The sequence below is a fragment of the Rhinatrema bivittatum genome, chromosome 6, assembly GCF_901001135.1.
Source record: "Rhinatrema bivittatum chromosome 6, aRhiBiv1.1, whole genome shotgun sequence".
Classification (NCBI taxonomy): domain Eukaryota; kingdom Metazoa; phylum Chordata; class Amphibia; order Gymnophiona; family Rhinatrematidae; genus Rhinatrema; species Rhinatrema bivittatum.
In genome coordinates, this window is record NC_042620.1 from 267,096,758 (window position 1) to 267,114,563 (window position 17,806).

Here is a 17,806-nt window from a genome sequence, read left to right on the forward strand (position 1 = left end):
GGAAATAATTGTTTTGTTAAGATATTTATGATATTCTTACTTCTACGTTTTTATCATTTTTCATGTTGTGTGATGATGTGGATTATAAGCTTTGGTTCTGCACCCTTTATAGTGACCCTTTTTTGCATACAGCCTTTCATATGTGATTGAGGCCCATATATGTTATAATTAGCTGTGCATATCTGTTTCGGAAACATTGACATCTTGTGGATACTAATGATACTACAGCCTCTAATAAAAGGTAATTTGTCTGTCCTGAACATGCATGCTCATGCGGAATCAAGACAAGTCACATGGAGTCAGACTGTGGTTAAGGCTAAATTAGACCACAGACCGATTAGGGCAGAGGTATCTATAATCTATGATAGGGAGTATGGCTGAAATACATAGAAATTGACATGTGGTCACCTATGGACGGATTTAGGATTTTACCGCCCCTAGGCATTTTGGTGCATTCAGCCATCCACCTCTTCTGCGACCTTAGAGAATCAGTCGGTAATGGGGGACGGTGGGGTGAAGCGGGAGGCGGTCCTGCGATGCTGGCAGCGATCGCACCCTCCGCGGTGCGATTGCTGCAGGCTTTCACGCCAAATAACTACACCATAAAGAATGTATTATTCAGTGCGAAACTGGCGGCGATAAGGAATATTACCTTTCAGCCAGAGATGTGTCCACAGCGTCGCCCCGGTACCACCCCGACTCCTCCTCTTCGCGGGGCCGACTCGCCCGAACTAGCTATCGCACGCAAAAAGGGAACTTTTCACGTGCAAAAACGTCCCTTTCATGCGATAGCATTAGAGAATGACCCCCTAAGTGTTTGTTACAGGGTAGCAGAGATTTATCTCTGCTGAATGAAATTCAGCAGAGCAGGAAGGCAGCAAATCTTAGCCAGTTTGTGTCCCTTAAATGTTTTCTTCCCTAGCCACAAAATAATAGTGTTTACTAACAAATCCAGGGCTGTGGTTGCCCTGAGATTTGGTGTGGATTAGCTAGAGGAGGGGATATTAGAGATGTGAATCGTGTGCCAGATCGTCTTAACGATCAGATCGGCTGGGGGGTGGGGGGGAAATCTGATCGTTAAGATATGTGAATTGGAATCGATTCCAATTCACATCGCTAATTTTTTTTTTAAGGGAGGCCCGCCGCTAAAAAAAAAAACCCCACCCGACCCTTTAAATCGACCCCCCCCCCCCCTCCCGACCCCCCCAAAACCTTTTAAAATTACCTGGTGATCCAGGGGGGCCTCGGGGGCCTCGGGGAGATATCCAGGGGGGCCTCGGGAAGAGATTTCCCATTCCCAGGCATCAGCTGTTCTAAAAAAAAATGGCGCCCATGCCCCTTTGCCCTTTCCATGTGACAGGGTATCCATGCCATTGGCCGGCCCTGTCACATGGTAGGAGCACTGGATGGCCGGCGCCATCTTTAAAGATGGCGCCGGCCACCTTTACTCATCAGCCCCTATTATACTATACTCTATAATAGGGGCTGATTAGTAAAGATGGTCAAGGAGTAGGATGAAAGGGGAGATCATGCCTCCCCCACTTTATGTAGAGCATGTTGGTGACAGAGAGCCTAAATAATGAAAAGCAAATTGTAATATCGTCAGACCCCCAAGCCACCATGAATGGAGAGGTTTCGGTTTCATTAGGTACTTTACATAAACGTAACACAATGAGCTATGATGAAATAGTGGTGGGAATGAGTATGTCAGATATCCCAGTACTGAAAAGAAATTTTCCCCAGTGGCTTCCATTTTTGTTAATCTTAAATTTAATTCCTTAATTCTATTTGGACATACTTTGAAGTTCAAGGCACATTTAATGTCTTATTTCAATCCATTTCTTTCAGGTAGGTGTAAACTGAAAGAGTCTGCACAGAGATTTTTCAGCATCACAAATATGAAAGGTTTTGTTTTGGTCTTGGGTATATTGATATTCGTTGTGCAGCAGCTCACATTTAAACAATGAACTTACTGAATTGACTGGCATAATCCTTGCATCCTTCTTTCACTGCAGTGCCATATTCTGGCAAGGCAATTGCAGCTATACATCGTTTAGCTCAGGAAACGTTTCCCTCCAACATTGTTTACAGTAAAAAAAAATCTTATTTTAAAACAGATGAATGTGACAGTGGTTTATGACATGTAAAGACTTATTGGTACCAGTACCTCTTAATGTGCATGCAGTAGGGATGTGCAGAGAGTACGGATTCATCCGATTTGGTATTCGTATTCGTTGGTGGGCAAATACATTGTATTCGTTCAATGGCACCCCCGATCCATTGATACGTTGCATTCATTTTCCGGTTCCCATTAAAGTCAATGGGGGAAGGATTTCCAGCCTATTTTTGGCTGCAGAATTGGGGTTTTCTTATCAATTTTGATGAAACTTCTGGGGAGCAATCGTCAGAACAAGAAAAGAGCTCCAATCTACTTAGACTGTGGCAAAGTGGCACCAAAGTGGCATGAATAGCCTAAGGTACTTTAAAGGGACAAAAGGGTACCAGGAGTGGCAGGAGTGCTTTATTAGAGTTGCAAAGCAGCAGTGAGAGTATCAAAAACACACCACAGCTTCAAAAGAGAGCACAGATAACAATTGCATGAACCCTCAAAGGCAGCACGACAGGCAAAGCAGCAAGACAAGTGGCATCAACATCCTACAGCACAATTAAGGGGGAACATAGCAAGCAGAAAGACTAGCACCAACACACTGAGCAACCATGATAGTGGCATAACACTACAAGGAGTTGAGTGATATGGCAGCAAGGCAGAGTGGCAGAAGGTAGATACAGGCTGGCTACACCCGGGAGAGTTCCCTTTCCTTTGCACAGGAAAGGGCTCCCTAGAATGGGTTCGCCCCTAGAGTGGGGTGTTTCTGTTGGCGTCTAGTGAGCTTTCACTGGTCTTTTAAATCTGGTGGAGTTAGCAGATATACAAACGAGAATTTTCAAGGCCGAAGTGGAGGAGGTTTCCATGTAAACAATGGTTCAATATGGGTCAGAGGGTAGATACAGGCTGGCAACACCCAGGGAGAGTTTCCTTTCCTTTGAGCAGGAAAGGGCTCCCCAGAATGGGTTGGCCCCTAGAGTGGAGCACGAGCCTTCAAAGCGTGGTGACATGGAGCAGGGTGCCATGTGAACAGCGGTTAAACAAGGGTCAACAGGTGCTAAGAGATAGGCTGGCAGTGGCTACACTGGGGAGAGTTCCCTTTCCTTTGAGCGGGAAAGGGCTTCCTTGGAATGGGTTGGCACCTAGAGTGGAGCACGAGCCTTCAAACTGTGGTGACATGGAGCAGGGTCTCACTGTGCTTGCCACAGTCTAAGTAACTTGGAACTCTTTTCTCATTCTGAACATGGGTCAACAGGTGCTAAGAGATAGGCTGGCAGTGGCTACACTGGGGAGAGTTCCCTTTCCTTTGAGTGGGAAAGGGCTTCCTTGGAATGGGTTGGCACCTAGAGGAGCACGAGCCTTCAAACTGTGGTGACATGGAGCAGGGTCTCACTGTGAGCATGGTCTCACTGTGCTTGCCACAGTCTAAGTAACTTGGAGCTCTTTTCTCATTCTGAACATGGGTCAACAGGTGCTAAGAGATAGGCTGCTACATCCAGGGAGAGTTCTCTTTCCTTTGAGAAGGAAAGGGCTCCTTGGAATTGGTTGGCCCCTAGAGTGTATAACGGCACAAATTGTTAGGATTTAAGCATTTGCAAACAGATCATTTATTATTTATTTTATTTTAACTTTTATATACCGATCTTCTTGTATAGAATAGAAATCAAACCGGTTTACAGTGAAACAATAACCTCGCATGAGAGCGTTACATGGAACCTAAACACCGAAAAGTTTGAATAAATAAAATTAAACAGATGGGGCATTGATTGAACCAAGGATGAACAGTTAATAAATGAAATACAAAGGACTTAATAAATGAGATACCAATGACATGGAGCTAGCCCGAAGAGCTATGTGACATTAATCAAGAAGGTTAATAAATGCATAGATATAACTTAACTTTAAATTTGAAGGAAATTGGGCAGGGGACTTGTCGGAGGTCTGGTGTGAGAGCGTTCCATTGCGTAGGACCTGCCGTGGATAGGGCTCTATTCCTTAGGGATGTTTTTGCTTGGGGAGAGTATAGAGTGCCTTGGTAGGCTCTTCTAATCAGTCTGACTGAGGTGTGAGGGCGCAGCTGGATGGTGAGATCAATTGGGGAGAGATTGTTGTTGGTGTGCAAAATAGTCAGGACTTTATAAAGTATTCTGAATTTGATAGGGAGCCAGTAGAGGTTATAGAGGATAGGCGTGATGTGGTCACTCTTTTTTTAGTTCATCAGGATCCTGGCAGCCGAGTTCTGTAACATCTGAAGAGGCTTGATGGTGTTAGCAGGAAGGCCAAGAAGCAAGGAGTTACAGTAGTCGATTTAGTGAGGATGATGATTGTAGTACCAAGCGGAAGTCTTGCAAATGCAGAAGGGGTGTCATCTTTTTTAGTACTTGCAATTTGAAAAAGCATTCCTTAGTAGTGTTGTTTACAAATCTTTTGAGGTTAAGCTGGTTGTCCAGGAGCACACCCAGATCTCTTACATAAGATGAGTTTTTGTAGTTGTCGGGAATAGGGGTGTGAATGGTGTGATCGATCGTCTTAACGATCTATTTTGGCTGGGGGGGGGAGGGAAATCTGATCGTCATGTTTTTTTTTTTTTTTTTTTTAAATCGTTAAAAATCGTAAATCGGGGGAGGGCGGGAAAACCGGCACACCAAAACACCCTAAAACCCACTCCGACCCTTTAAAACAAATCTCCCACCCTCCTGAACCCCCCCAAAATGTTTTAAATTACCTGGGGTCCAGTGGGGGGGTCCCGGCGTGATCTCCCGCAATCTCCCGCTCTCGGGCCACGGCTGCGTTAATAGAAATGGTGCCGGTAGCCCTTTGCCCTTACCATATGACAGGGCAAAGGTAGCGCCGGCGCCATTTGGTTCCTGACATCCGACGTCACGAGTGCAGAAGATCGCTCCCGGACCCCCGCTGGACCCCCAGGGACTTTTGGCCAGCTTGGGGGGGCCTCCTGACCCCCACAAGACTTGCAAAAGTCCAGCGGGGGTCCGGGAGCGACCTCCTGCACTCGCCGTATTGCCAATATTCAAAATGGCGCCGGCGCTACCTTTGCCCTCACTATGTCATACGACCAGGAAGTGGACGGTTCTCCTATGCTCAGGATTGCCAGTCCTCTCTCCCCTCCTCCCGAAGCAAGGCGCAGGGAGGGGGGGAGAGAGGACTGGTGAAACAACATAAAGTGTAAAGCAATGAAGCGACTTACTTTTCTTGCAGCCCTCCTCTGGAGACGGGCATCGGCGGGAGACGGACCACGGCTCCCCTGCCTTCCGGGGGGCAGCCGGCGGCGAAAGCAGCCCAGCTGGCGAAGATGGATGCCTGCACGGGTGAAAGCAGCCCCTCTGCGTGCAATTTGGCCGATCAAGACGTGACGTCACATGCCGTGATGCCAAACGTCATGACGTCACGCCTTGAGCGGCCCAATTGCATGCACAGGGGCCGCTTTCGCCTGTGCAGGCATCCATCTTCGCCGGCAGCTGCCTCCGGGAGGCAGGGGAGCCGCGGTCTGTCTCCACCGATGTTTGTCTCCGGAGGAGGGCTGCAAGAAAAGTAAGTCGCTTCGTTGCTTTACACTTTATGTCGTTTCACCAAGAAAAGTAAGTCGCTTCTTTGCTACTTTTTTTTTTTTCTCTTTTTTGATTTTTTCCGCTTTCGTTGCTTTGGGAGGAGGGGAGAGAGGACTGGGGCTGCCCCGGAGACCGGCACCCATGGACGCGGCCAGGGCAGGTGAACGGGGGCTGGGGGAAAGTTTGCCGCCTACCCTTACCCTGCCTCTAACGCAGGGGTAAGGGTAGGCGGTAAGTTAGCAGGTTAAACGAGTGACAAAACTGCAGGTTAAAAAAGTGATAGTCGGGGCGCGTGTTACTGTATGGGAGGGAATAGCTAATTCGATCGTTTACATCTAATATATGCCGCGGGCGGAAGGGGTTATCCGGTGATTTAAAGAGGTGGTAAGAATGGATTAAAGGGCATAGTGTATCGCAGGTAGGACTAAAGCGGCCGAAAAGTGAGTAGAAAGCGGGTTAGAAGCAGGGTAACCATGGCCACACTTTACTGTATTGACGTGTTAGATAGATGTCCATTTGCTTGCCTCTGCTAATATATCCCTGGCACAGTAATTACACCGAGCAAAATGTGGGTCCTCCATCACTTTAAAGTGGCTCCAGATCACAGATGTCTTTCATGGTTCCTCCCTTCTGTATAGCCCTTGGGGTGGATGCTGGCACTGGAGCTGAAATAGTGGGTGCAACCCTGAGATGCAATGCCAGGGGCCTCAGTCACTCTCTGTGCCTGCGCTGATTGTTCTTCCTCCTCCTCCTCCTCATCAATCAGTTTCATCTCTCCCTGCTGCACTGAAGTGGAGGCTAAGACAGGACTAACTGATCCTCCTAAAACTTCGTCAGCTATTACTTCTTCTGTTTCTGATGAGAATCCCACACAAGACGATTCTTCATTGGACTCAGAAGCAACAGTTGCCTGCGCTACATTGTCAATGCTAAGTCGAGACTGCTGTCACACTGCTGCTTTTGATGTTGCCATTTTGTCTTGCATGACTCAGCCTCCCCTTCCCTCACCTCCAAAACAACAGGGTCAGAAACTGGTGGTGGTGATGGTATCATGTTTAGTTTTTATTTTTTACCGGATGGAACTGCCTGCCCCTCCAAAGAGTTTAGATTGCAACAGGTCCCTTTTTAACTTTAATGGGGGACTGGCACTAGTGCCTTTCGAAGTGCCTCCTCTGCCAGTCCCAATCCCTCAACCACATCTAGCTTTCCCTGACATTATGGATTTAATGTCTCTGCCTAGTGCCTACTGGCTGCCCACTGGCACAGTGACTTGATATGCACTAATGTAATATGTGTGCACACTTCCGAGCTTGTAACTACAAAAGAGGCCCACTGGGGATTTGGCTGCACACACAGACCACTGCTGTCCCAGTATACTTGAGTCTACTAAACTGCCTGCCCACTGGCATTGATGCCCAGTGAACAGAGAGACTGAGTGAGTTCAATTAAACAAATGCAGTTAACAAAATAGCTGGAATTGTTGGCACAGCAGGAAAATTGATGAAATATATTTTTCAATGGCAATTCTAGCAAACTAGCTAGAAATTGAATATATCTCTCCCACCCCAAACACCCAAATGGTGCTTGCAACCTACCCCAGAGGGTGAATTAAACAAAATACTACTTCTAGCAGCTTCTCTCCCTGGCACAGAGAGACCGTCTGAGATCAACTAAAAAAGGTGCTTAAAAAAAAAAAAGCAGGGCTAGCTGGCACTGCAGCCAAATGAAGAACAAATATCTTATTCTATCTAAGTAACAAGCCTAGCTAGCAATTGAATACAGATTTGAGAACTCAGACTAGCTCTGAGTGCATCCACGTTCCGCAGAGACAGACCACCTCCCAGCCTCCCCAGATCACCCCTGCAAATAAAGTGCATGGCATGCCACATTCTTAATTATATATAGTGCTGGGTCATCAGGAAAAGTGTCGCCGACCACTGAGTGAGACTGGCTGCATTGCAAAACTTCTTATCACTGATACGTTGCATTCTGGTCTCCTTGCCAACCTGTCCGACCCACTCTGACAGGGCTGTGACATCACTGATGACTCACAGGAAAGGGCTGGTTTTTGGCTATGGATACACTCAAATGGCGTTTTATGATTTGAAATGGCAGCTAAGAAAAGCGCGCACTGCCAAACATATGGAACGGATGATATGTTATATTCATGGGGAATCGCGATACGTTTCGCGACCCACGAATACAACGAATAAGGACATATACGTTGCGGATTGCCAATATGTTGCCAATGAATGCACACCCCTAGCTTGTAGTAATAGTTTTATGTAGTAAAAGATAATGGTCACAAAACATAGTCTCTGTAGGGTTCCCAAAAGCCCCATGACATAAGGGACAGGTTAAGCAAATCCTGGCTGTACCATATTGCATCTATGTCCTTCTGATCCTACTTTTCTTGACAAAATTGAAATTACAGTACATAGATACAATGGGGAAGAGTAAGGACTGCACATGGATTTTGTTGGCAACCGTACCTTATAGCAATTAATCACAACAACTGATCTGATAATGTTTGACTATTTTCAGTATTAAGATCCAAGACAGTGTTTAATCACTCATTTTCCCTAATTTAACCTCTCATCAACATGTCTTTCCTTTTTTGCCATAGATTAGTTAGTGAGCCACATTAGAGATGTGAATCGTGTCCTCGATCGTCTTAACCATCGATTTCGGCTGGGAGGGGGAGGGAATCGTATTGTTGCCGTTTGGGTGGTGTAAAGTATCGTGAAAATCGTTAAAATCGTGAGCCGGCACACTAAAACCCCCCTACAACCCACCACCCCCGACCCTTTAAATTAAATCCCCCACCCTCCCGAACCCCCCCAAATGCCTTAAATTACCTGGGGTCCAGTGGCACACTAAAACACGGCACACTAAAACCCCTAAAACCCACCCCGACCCTTTAAATTAAATCCCCCACCCTCCCGAACCCCCCCCCCAAATGCCTTAAATTACCTGGGGGTCCGTAGCGGCAGTCCGTAGCTAAATCGGGGGAAGGGGGATCGTGTAGTCTTCAGCCGGTGCCATTTTGCAAAATGGCCGCCGCAAAATGGCGGCGGCCATAGACCAAAACTATTCGACGCAGGAGGTCATTCCGGACCCCCGCTGGACTTTGGCAAGTCTTGTGGGGGTCAGGAGGCCCCCCCAAGCTGGCCAAAAGTTCCTGGGGGTCCGGGAGCGATCTCCTGCCACGAATCGTTTTTCCGTACGGAAAATGGCGCCGGCAGGAGATCGACTGCAGGAGGTCGTTCAGCGGGGGTCCGGAACCCTCGCTGAACGACCTCCTGCAGTCGATCTCCTGCCGGCGCCATTTTCCGTACGGACAATGGCGCCGGCCATACGCTTATGGCCGGCGCCATTTTCCGTACGGAAAACGATTCGCGGCAGGAGATCGCTCCCGGACCCCCGCTGGACCCCCAGGAACTTTTGGCCAGCTTGGGGGGGCCTCCTGACCCCCACAAGACTTGCCAAAAGTCCAGCGGGGGTCCGGAACGACCTCCTGCGTCGAATAGTTTTGGTCTATGGCCGCCGCCATTTTGCGGCGGCCATTTTGCAAATGGCGCCGGCTGAAGACTACACGGTTTAGTGTGCCGTTTTCCTGCTCTCCCCCTTCCCCCGATTTAGCTACGGACCGCCGCTACGGAGGTAATTTAAGGCTACGGAGGTAATTTAAGCTACGGACCGCCACTACGGATCCCCAGGTAATTTAAGGCATTTGGGGGGGGGGATTCGGGGGGGTGGGGGGATTTAATTTAAAGGTTCGGGGTGGGTTTTAGGGGGTTTTAGTGTGCCGTGTTTTAGTGTGCCGCTGGACCCCCAGGTAATTTAAGGCATTTGGGGGGGGTTGGGGAGGGTGGGGGATTAATTTAAAGGGTCGGGGGTCGGTTTTAGGGTGTTTTAGTGTGCCGGTTTTCCTGCCCTCCCCCTTCCCCGATTTACGATTTTTTGACGATAAATCGGGGGGAATTGGTATTGTATCGTGGCCCTAACGATTTTTGACGATTTAAAATATATCGGACGATATTTTAAATCGTCAAAAAACGATTCACATCCCTAAGCCACATTGTCAGTGCTTGCTGCACGTACTTTCCTGTGATACTGGGCTGCTTTCTCACAGAAACATGTTCTACATTTTCGCACTCTTTGAGAAAAATAGCTATCTAATCTTCTTATTGCTTTCCAAAGGGCAAATTTGAGTTCTTTATTTCGTAAGCCATAGATAAAAGGATTCAGCAGGGGAATTGCTGTTATATATACTACAGTGAGCAGTTTGTTTTGGTTCATTGAGAACGCAGTGCTTGGTCTCATGTATACACCCATGGAAGTCCCATAGAATAAAATAACAACTGTGAGGTGAGAGGAGCAAGTAGAGAAGGTCTTGCCTCTGCCCTCAGCAGACTGGATTTTCAGGATGGTAGTGATAATAAATACATATGATGCAATTGTTAACAGGAAGGGACTAAATGCAAACAGCGAGCCTACAATATAGTTTACATTTTCAATGATGTAGGCCCCTGAGCATGACAGTTTCATCAGTGCTGTAATGTCACAGAAGAAATGGTTAATTATATTTGACCCACAGAAAATCAACTTTGATGCAAAGATAACATGAGCCACAGGATCCAGAAAACCAATTATCCATGAAACAGCAACAAGAAAACTGTAGACTTTCTTGTTCATAATGATTGTATAGCGTAAGGGATTGCAGATGGCAACATAGCGATCGTAGGCCATGGCAGTGAGAAGGTAAAACTCTGTACATGTGCAGGACAGGAAGAGGTACAGCTGGGCCAAGCATGCTGAAAGACAGATGGTTTTAATCTTTGTGATGAGCATTACTAACAATCTCGGAACTGTGACGGTCACATAACAGATTTCTAGGAAGGACAAGTTGATGAGAAAGAAGAACATGGGGGTATGAAAACGAGGTTCAGAGCATACTGCAGATATAATAAGAAGGTTTCCCACCATGGACATTAGATAAATAATCAAAAACAAAAGGAACAAAACAAGCTGCATCTCAGGAAGATCAGAGAATCCTAGAATAATGAATTCTGTCACCGTGGTTTGATTTGCTTTTTCTATTTCTTCCATTTTGATTATCTGCTGCAATGAGAAAGAAGAACGTACAAAGGACAACATTGAAATATAAAAAATAAAAATGAATTGCATAAATTATCTCCTGATTCCTGATTCCCTTTCTTTAGCTTCAGTTATTAAATTTTATCACATTTGCTTTTGCAAAAACACCGATTAGTGCCTACTATGGGATAAATAAACAAGATAATGGGGGCAGAAATTTTCGTTAACCAATTTCAAACATTCTCCTAGACCAGGCTGTAAAACTAATGTTGGAATTTTATTCAGGGACCCAAGATTAGAGATACAGACATCTGTGAAATATAGTGTGACTGCAATTTGACAGATTCTTCATAGGCTCCAAAAACAAATCCAATTGTGTTACATGCACAGACTTAGCTAGTGGCTCTGGTAATTCATCAGCAGCTCAGAAGGTGCAGAAGTGGGAATGGGAGGGAGTCACATCATGCAGATGGAAGATGAGCAAATTTTAGACCAGTGATTCCAAATCTGTGGTCCACGGACCCCTAAGTGTCTGAGAGACCATCACAAGGGGTCCACCAGAAGTACAGCTGCAAAGAAAAAGAGCGGACTCTGCACTAGGGTTGCTTCATAAGAACATAAGAATATGCCATACTAGGTCAGACCAAGAGTCCATCAAGCCCAGTATCCTGTTTCCAACAGTGACCAACCCAAGTCACAAGTACCTGGCAAATACCCAAACATTAGATAGATCTCAAACTATTATTCTTATTGATTAATGATCATAACCGTTTTTTGATTTTTCCTCTAGGAATTTATTCAAACCTTTTTAAAACCCAGTTACACTAACTGTCATAGCCACATCCTCTGGCAATGACTTCCAGAGCTTAACTAAGCACTGAGTAAAAAAGAATTTTCTTTGATTTGTTTTAAATGAGCTACTGCTAACTTCATGGAGCGCCCCCTAGTCCTTCTATTATCTGATAGAGTAAATAACCAATTCACATTAACCTGTTTACGTCCTTTCATGATTTTGTAGACCTCTATCATATCCCCCCTCAGCCATCTCTTCTCCAAGCTGAAAAGTCCTAACCTCTTTAGTCTTTCCTCATAGGGCAATTCTTCCATGACCCTTATCATTTTGGTTGCCCTTCTTTGCACTTTCTCCAGTGCAAATATATCTTTTTTGAGATGAGATGACCAGAACTGCACAAGGTTGTTAGATGCCCCAGTTGCAGGCCTGCATGGCCGGGTCCCCTCACCTTGAGGGGCAGAAGGTTTGCTCCTGCCCTGGCCTTCAGTGGCCCTCGCCACCAGCACCAGATCCTGCCACTATGGCCTGCCTCTGCCCTCACAGCACCTCCCAATGCCGCCAACGCTGACACCTCCAGCAGCCCTCCTAGGCGCAAGCCACTTCCAGGATTTAAAGGCCAGTGGCGGGAAATTTCCCTGAGGCACCGGAAGATGACGTCAGGCAAGGCAGGTATAAAAACTCTGCCTTGCCATTTCTACCTTGCCTCAGCAACGGGTCTTGCTCTGCTCAGAGTGCGAGTTGTGCTTCGGTTCCTGCTTCCTGTGATCCTGCTCCTTCTCCTGGTTCCTGTTCCTACTCCAGCTCCAGCTCCTATTCCTGACTCTGTAGTCCTATTCCTGCTCTTGGTTCCCGTTCCTGCTCCTTGACCCCTTGGATTGCTCTTCTGGCCCAGGTTTGTCTCTGGATTCTGCATTGTCTGCCACCTGTCCTGACCATCTGCCTGTTCACCGACTCTTCTTGCTAGCTGCCGGCCCAGACCTCTGGACGTTTCCTGGATTCTTCCTGCCTGCTGCTGGCCCCAACCTCTGGTACATCTGACATCACTTTAGCGTCCTGCCTCCTTGGGATTGTATTTGTTGAGAGACCTGTGCCTAAGTCCTGCTGGCCCCAGTACCCAAGGGCTCAACCTGCAAGGAACGTGGGCTTGTATAGGTGAAGGTCCAATTGGGTCTTCTCTCCCTGCATACTGCCTCCCAATGACGAGGGCATACAGGGGGCTCCCTCTTGTAGGCAGCGTCAAACTCATCTCAGCTCAAGGGTCCACCTCCCTAACAACAGTATTTAAGGTGTGCTTTCATCATGGAGTGACACAGAGGCATTATGACATCCACCGTTTTATTTGCCATTCCCTTCCTAATAATTCCTAATATTTTGTTTGCTTTTTTGACCACCATAGCACACTGAGCTGATGATTTCAAAGAATTATCCACTATGAGGCCTAGCTCTCTTTCCTGAGTGGTAACTAACTCCTAAGAAAGAACCTAACATTGTGTAACTAAAGCATGGGTTATTTTTCCCTAAAAGCATCATCTTGCACTTGACAACATTAAATTTCATCTGCCATTTGGAAGCCCAATCTTCCAGTCTCACAAGGTCCTCCTGCAATTTATCACAGTCCGCTTGATTCCAGAATTTTGTGTCATCTGCAAGTTTGATCACCTCACTCGTCGTACCCCTTTCCAGGTCATTTATAAATATATTAAAAATCACTGGTCCAAGTACAGATCCCTGAGGCACTCCACTGTTTACCTGTTTTCACTGTGAAAACAGACCTTTTAATCCTATTCTCTGTTTCCTGTATTTTAACCAGTTTATAATCCACAAAAGGACATCTACTTCTATTCCTTTACACTTTAGTTTTCTTAGAAGCCTCTCATGAGGGACTTTTTCAAACGACTTCTGAAAATCCAAATGCACCACATCTACTGATTCACCTTTATACACATTTTATTAACCCCTTTAAAAAATATAACAGATTTGTGAGGCAAGACTTTCCTTGGGTAAATCCATTCTGGCTGTGTCCCAATAAACCATGTCTATCTAAATAATCTGTGATTTTATTCTTTATAACAGTTTCCAGAAACACACAAACTCCTGCTTTTTGCCTGCTGCCTGAGTAGTTATTTAATACAGACACAGAAACACACTAAAGAATATACCTGTTGGAAAAGTGGACCCTTGAGCCGAGATGAGATTGTCTCTACCTCCAGCAGTGGACCCTGGTGGTCCTTGTCGGGCAGCGGTTCTAAGAGAAGACCCAACTGGACCTTCACCAATACCAGCCCTTGTTCCCTGCAGGTTGAGCCCTTGGGTACCTGGGCCGGCAGGACTTAGGCACGGGTCTTCCCTGGCATGGAAACCAGCAGGCAAGGAACGAGGCAGCATCAGAAGAGTCCAGGGGTAGAGGCAGGTGACAATCAAGCAGCGTCAGTACCAGGCAGAGGTCAGGGCAGGTGGAGATCAAGCAGAGTCAAGTACCAGGCAAGGAGTCAGAGCCAAGAAACCAATCCAAGGAACAAGGAGCAAGGCAGGGACCGGAGGCAAGGAACAGGAACGCTGGAACCAGGGACAAGGTAGAGTCAGGAACACTGGGAATAAGACTCAGACAACCCCTACTCTCTGAAGAATAGGACCTGTTGCTGAGGCAAGGTGAAAGCAGAGAGGCAAGGTTTAAATACCTGCCTAGCCCCATGTCATCAACCCGGGCCACGGGGAACTTTCCCACCTGTGGCCCTTTAAATGCCTTCACTCGGCGCATACGCGTGCCTAGGGAGGAGACCATGAGGAGCTGGAGTCAGTGGTGTTCGGGGCGCTGCAAGAGCAGGCCGCGGGCGGAGTCGGTTGCCAGGAGTGGTGGCGGTGAGGGTAGGGCCGGGCCTCCATTTGGCACAGGTGAGGGGGCCCAGTCGCAGTCCCACATGACCGAGGTTCCTAACAATACCCCAATAGTTTGCTTCTCCCCAAAATGTTTAAGATCTAAAATTTCCCCAAGTAGTACTTACCAATTCTTTTCGGCCACCAGCAAGGTGATCCACTCCTCTCAGTGCTCCCACTGGCTTCCTGTGCCTGATTGCAGCATTAACCACTGTTTGAAGCAGAAGTGCCCAATCTCATGCTGCTTAAGAAGGAAGGAGCAGTGTGAGTTGCTGCCAAGAGTCCAGTTGGCACAGAGAGATGAGGAGGAGGACCGCTGCTAAAACTCCAGTCCCATGATAAGAAGAGCGAGTTACAGGGCCTCTGCCGAGAACTTGCTCCAGCCACAAAGAGAGACATTGCTGAAAGCCTAGCTGCCTGCTGACAAAGACTGAGGAGCAGGATGCTGAATAAAGAAAGAAGGCTGCCACTGGGAGCTGGCTTCTGCCACCAGAAGAGCCCTGAAAAAGTGCACTGCTGCCAAAAGTCTGGTTCCGCACTAAGAAGAGTGAGGAGTAGAGTGCTGAGGAGAGACGAGGAGAAGGGCCACTGCTGCCAGGGCGGTCCCATGCTGAATAAAATTTGAAGGAGCTGAGGGCCTGACTGACTAATGAACAAACGGAACACCAGAACTTCACTATGGAAAGGGCGAGCAGAACTGGAAGGGGCCATAGGGAGAGGGTAGGAGGGTGAGGATGGGGGGAAGGGTCACATGGAACAGAGGAAAGGGGAGGGAAGGAAATGCAAGGTCCTTGGGAAGGGGCCATGGGTGAGGGCAGTAGAAAGAAGACAGGGAGGGGAAGGACCAGAAGGTTCATCTGCATACTGCTGCCAGCATCCCCCGGAAGAAGAGTCCAAAGGTCATTGCAAGCGATCCAGGGATTGAATTCCTGACTTACACCCATGGCCCTTTTTCTCTTGCCTCCCTTCCCCTCACCCATGCCCCTTCCCCTGCATCTCTTCTTCTACCTCCTGCCCCATCCTCTCTTTCCTGCTCTCCCCCCATAGGCCCTTTCTTCCTGCCCTGCTTACCCTCACCTAAGGTCCATTCTCTCATGCCTTCCCTCCTACCCTTTGTTCCCTTTCTTATCCTTCCTGCCCTACTGCCCCCACCTATGGACCCTTGCTGAGTGCTGCTTCCCTCCTGCACTCTGTCGCGGGTCCCCATTCTTTCCCTCCTGCCTCTCTCCCTGTCTCCCCTTCACTCTTGCCCTGCTTCTTCTCACCCATTACCCCTTCCTGAGCATTGTCCACTTGGTCCTTTCTCAAGTACCTTCCCTCTTGCTGCCTGTCCCTTGTTTCCCCCATTATCTCTCACCTACCATCTTCCACCCATAGCCCTTTCCTTCCTGTCTGCTCCCCCTCACCCATGGCCCCTGAATGCTGTCTCCTTCCCCACTTTCTACATTACCTTCTCTTCTGCCCATTACATCTTTAAGAACATAAGAACATAAGAACTTGCCATGCTGGGTCAGACCAAGGGTCCATCAAGCCCAGCATCCTGTTTCTAACAGAGGCCAAACCAGGCTACAAGATCCTGGCAATTACCCAAACACTAAGAAGATCCCATGCTACTGATGCAATTAATAGCAGTGGCTATTCCCTAAGTAAACTTGATTAATAGCAGTTAATGGACTTCTCCAAGAACTTATCCAAACCTTTTTTTAACCCAGCTATACTAACTGTTCTAACCACATCCTCTAGCAACAAATTCCAGAGCTTTACTGTGCGTTGAGTGAAAAAGAATTTTTTATTAGTCTTAAATGTGCTACTTGCTAACCTCAGGGAATGCCCTCTAGTCCATTATTCGAAAGTGGAAATAACTGATTCACATCTACTCGTTCAAGACCTTTCATGATCTTAAAGACCTCTATCATATCCCCCCTCAACCGTCTCTTCTCCAAGTTGAACAGGCCTAACCTCTTCAGCCTATCCTCATAGGGAAGCTGTTCCATCCCCTTTATCATTTTGGTTGCTATTCTCTGTACCTTCTCCATCGCAACTTTATGTTTTTTGAGATGCAGTGACCAGAATTGTACACAGTATTCAAGGTGTGGTCTTACCATGGAGCGATACAGAGGCATTATGACATTTTCCATTTTATTAACCATTCCCTTCCTAATAATTCCTAACATTCTGTTTTTGACTGCTGTAGCACACTGAGCCGATGATTTTAAAGTATTATATTCTATGATGTCTAGATATTTTTCCTGGGTGGTGGATCCTAATATGGAACCTAACATCGTGTAACTACAGCAAGGGTTATTTTTCCCTACATGCAACACCTTGCACTTGTCCACATTACATTTCAACTCCCTTTTGATGCCCAGTCTTCCAGGCTTGCAAGGTCCTCCTGTAATATATCAAAATCCACTTGTGATTCAACTACTCTGAATAATTTTGTATCGTCCACAAATTTGATAACCTCACTCGTCGTATTCCTTTCCAGATCATTTATATATATATTGAAAAGCACCGGTCCAAATACAGATCCCTGAAGCACTCCACTGTTTATCCTTTTCCACTGAGAAAATTGACCATTTAATCCTACTCTCTGTTTCCTGTCTTTTAACCAGTTTGTAATCCATGAAAGGACATCGCCTCCTATCCCATGACTTTTTAGTTTTCTTAGAAGCCTCTCATGAGGGACTTTGTCAAACATCTTCGGAAAATCCAAACATACTACTTCTACCGGTTCACCTTTATTGTTACGAGCGCGGCCTCCGGCAGCTGTAAGGACCTAGGGCTTGGGGCCTTCGGATCCTGTTATGCTCCGAGGCATGGGACCTTCGGATTCTGTTATGAGCACGGCCTCGGGCAGGTGTTATAACCCGAGGCACGGAGGCACGGTCGTTTCTGAAGCAGGTGATGTGAGCCCTTGGGCCACGGCATGCCTCAGGGAGGAGCCCCAAGTCACACCGCGAGAGGTGAGCTGCTGTGAACATGGGTAGCAAGAGCAAGACAAGGCTGAAGCAAGGACAAGGATACTAGATCTGACCCTCTACCAGACCTGCACGCCCCAGGATGACCAATAACGCAATGTTTATTGACAAACAGTCCTCCGACTGTTCCAAGACCTTTCTGACCTGCCGCTGGGTACGGCAAGAGGCGGCAGGCTAGACAGCGGATGAAAGCAGACAGAGTCCTTAGAACATGGAAGACTTAGATGAGGACTGAAGCTCGGACACTGTACCTGCTATTAATTAAGTTGACTTAGAAAATAGCCACTGCTATTACTAGCAATGGTAACATGGAATAGACAGTTTTTGGGTACTTGCCAGGTTCTTATGGCCTGGATCTTATGGCTAGGTTCTTATGGCCTGAATT

The 17,806-nt window shown here is 47.1% G+C and overlaps 1 protein-coding gene across 1 annotated transcript; it reads right to left on the reverse strand.

Moving 5' to 3' along the window:
• Nucleotides 1-9,744: 9,744 nt before the first annotated feature.
• LOC115094704 (olfactory receptor 8D4-like) lies at nt 9,745-10,785 on the reverse strand. Its single transcript, XM_029607956.1, has one exon. It carries the CDS (start codon nt 10,783-10,785, stop codon nt 9,745-9,747), a length of 1,041 nt encoding a protein of 346 aa, XP_029463816.1.
• Between the last annotated feature and the right edge of the window lie 7,021 nt (nt 10,786-17,806).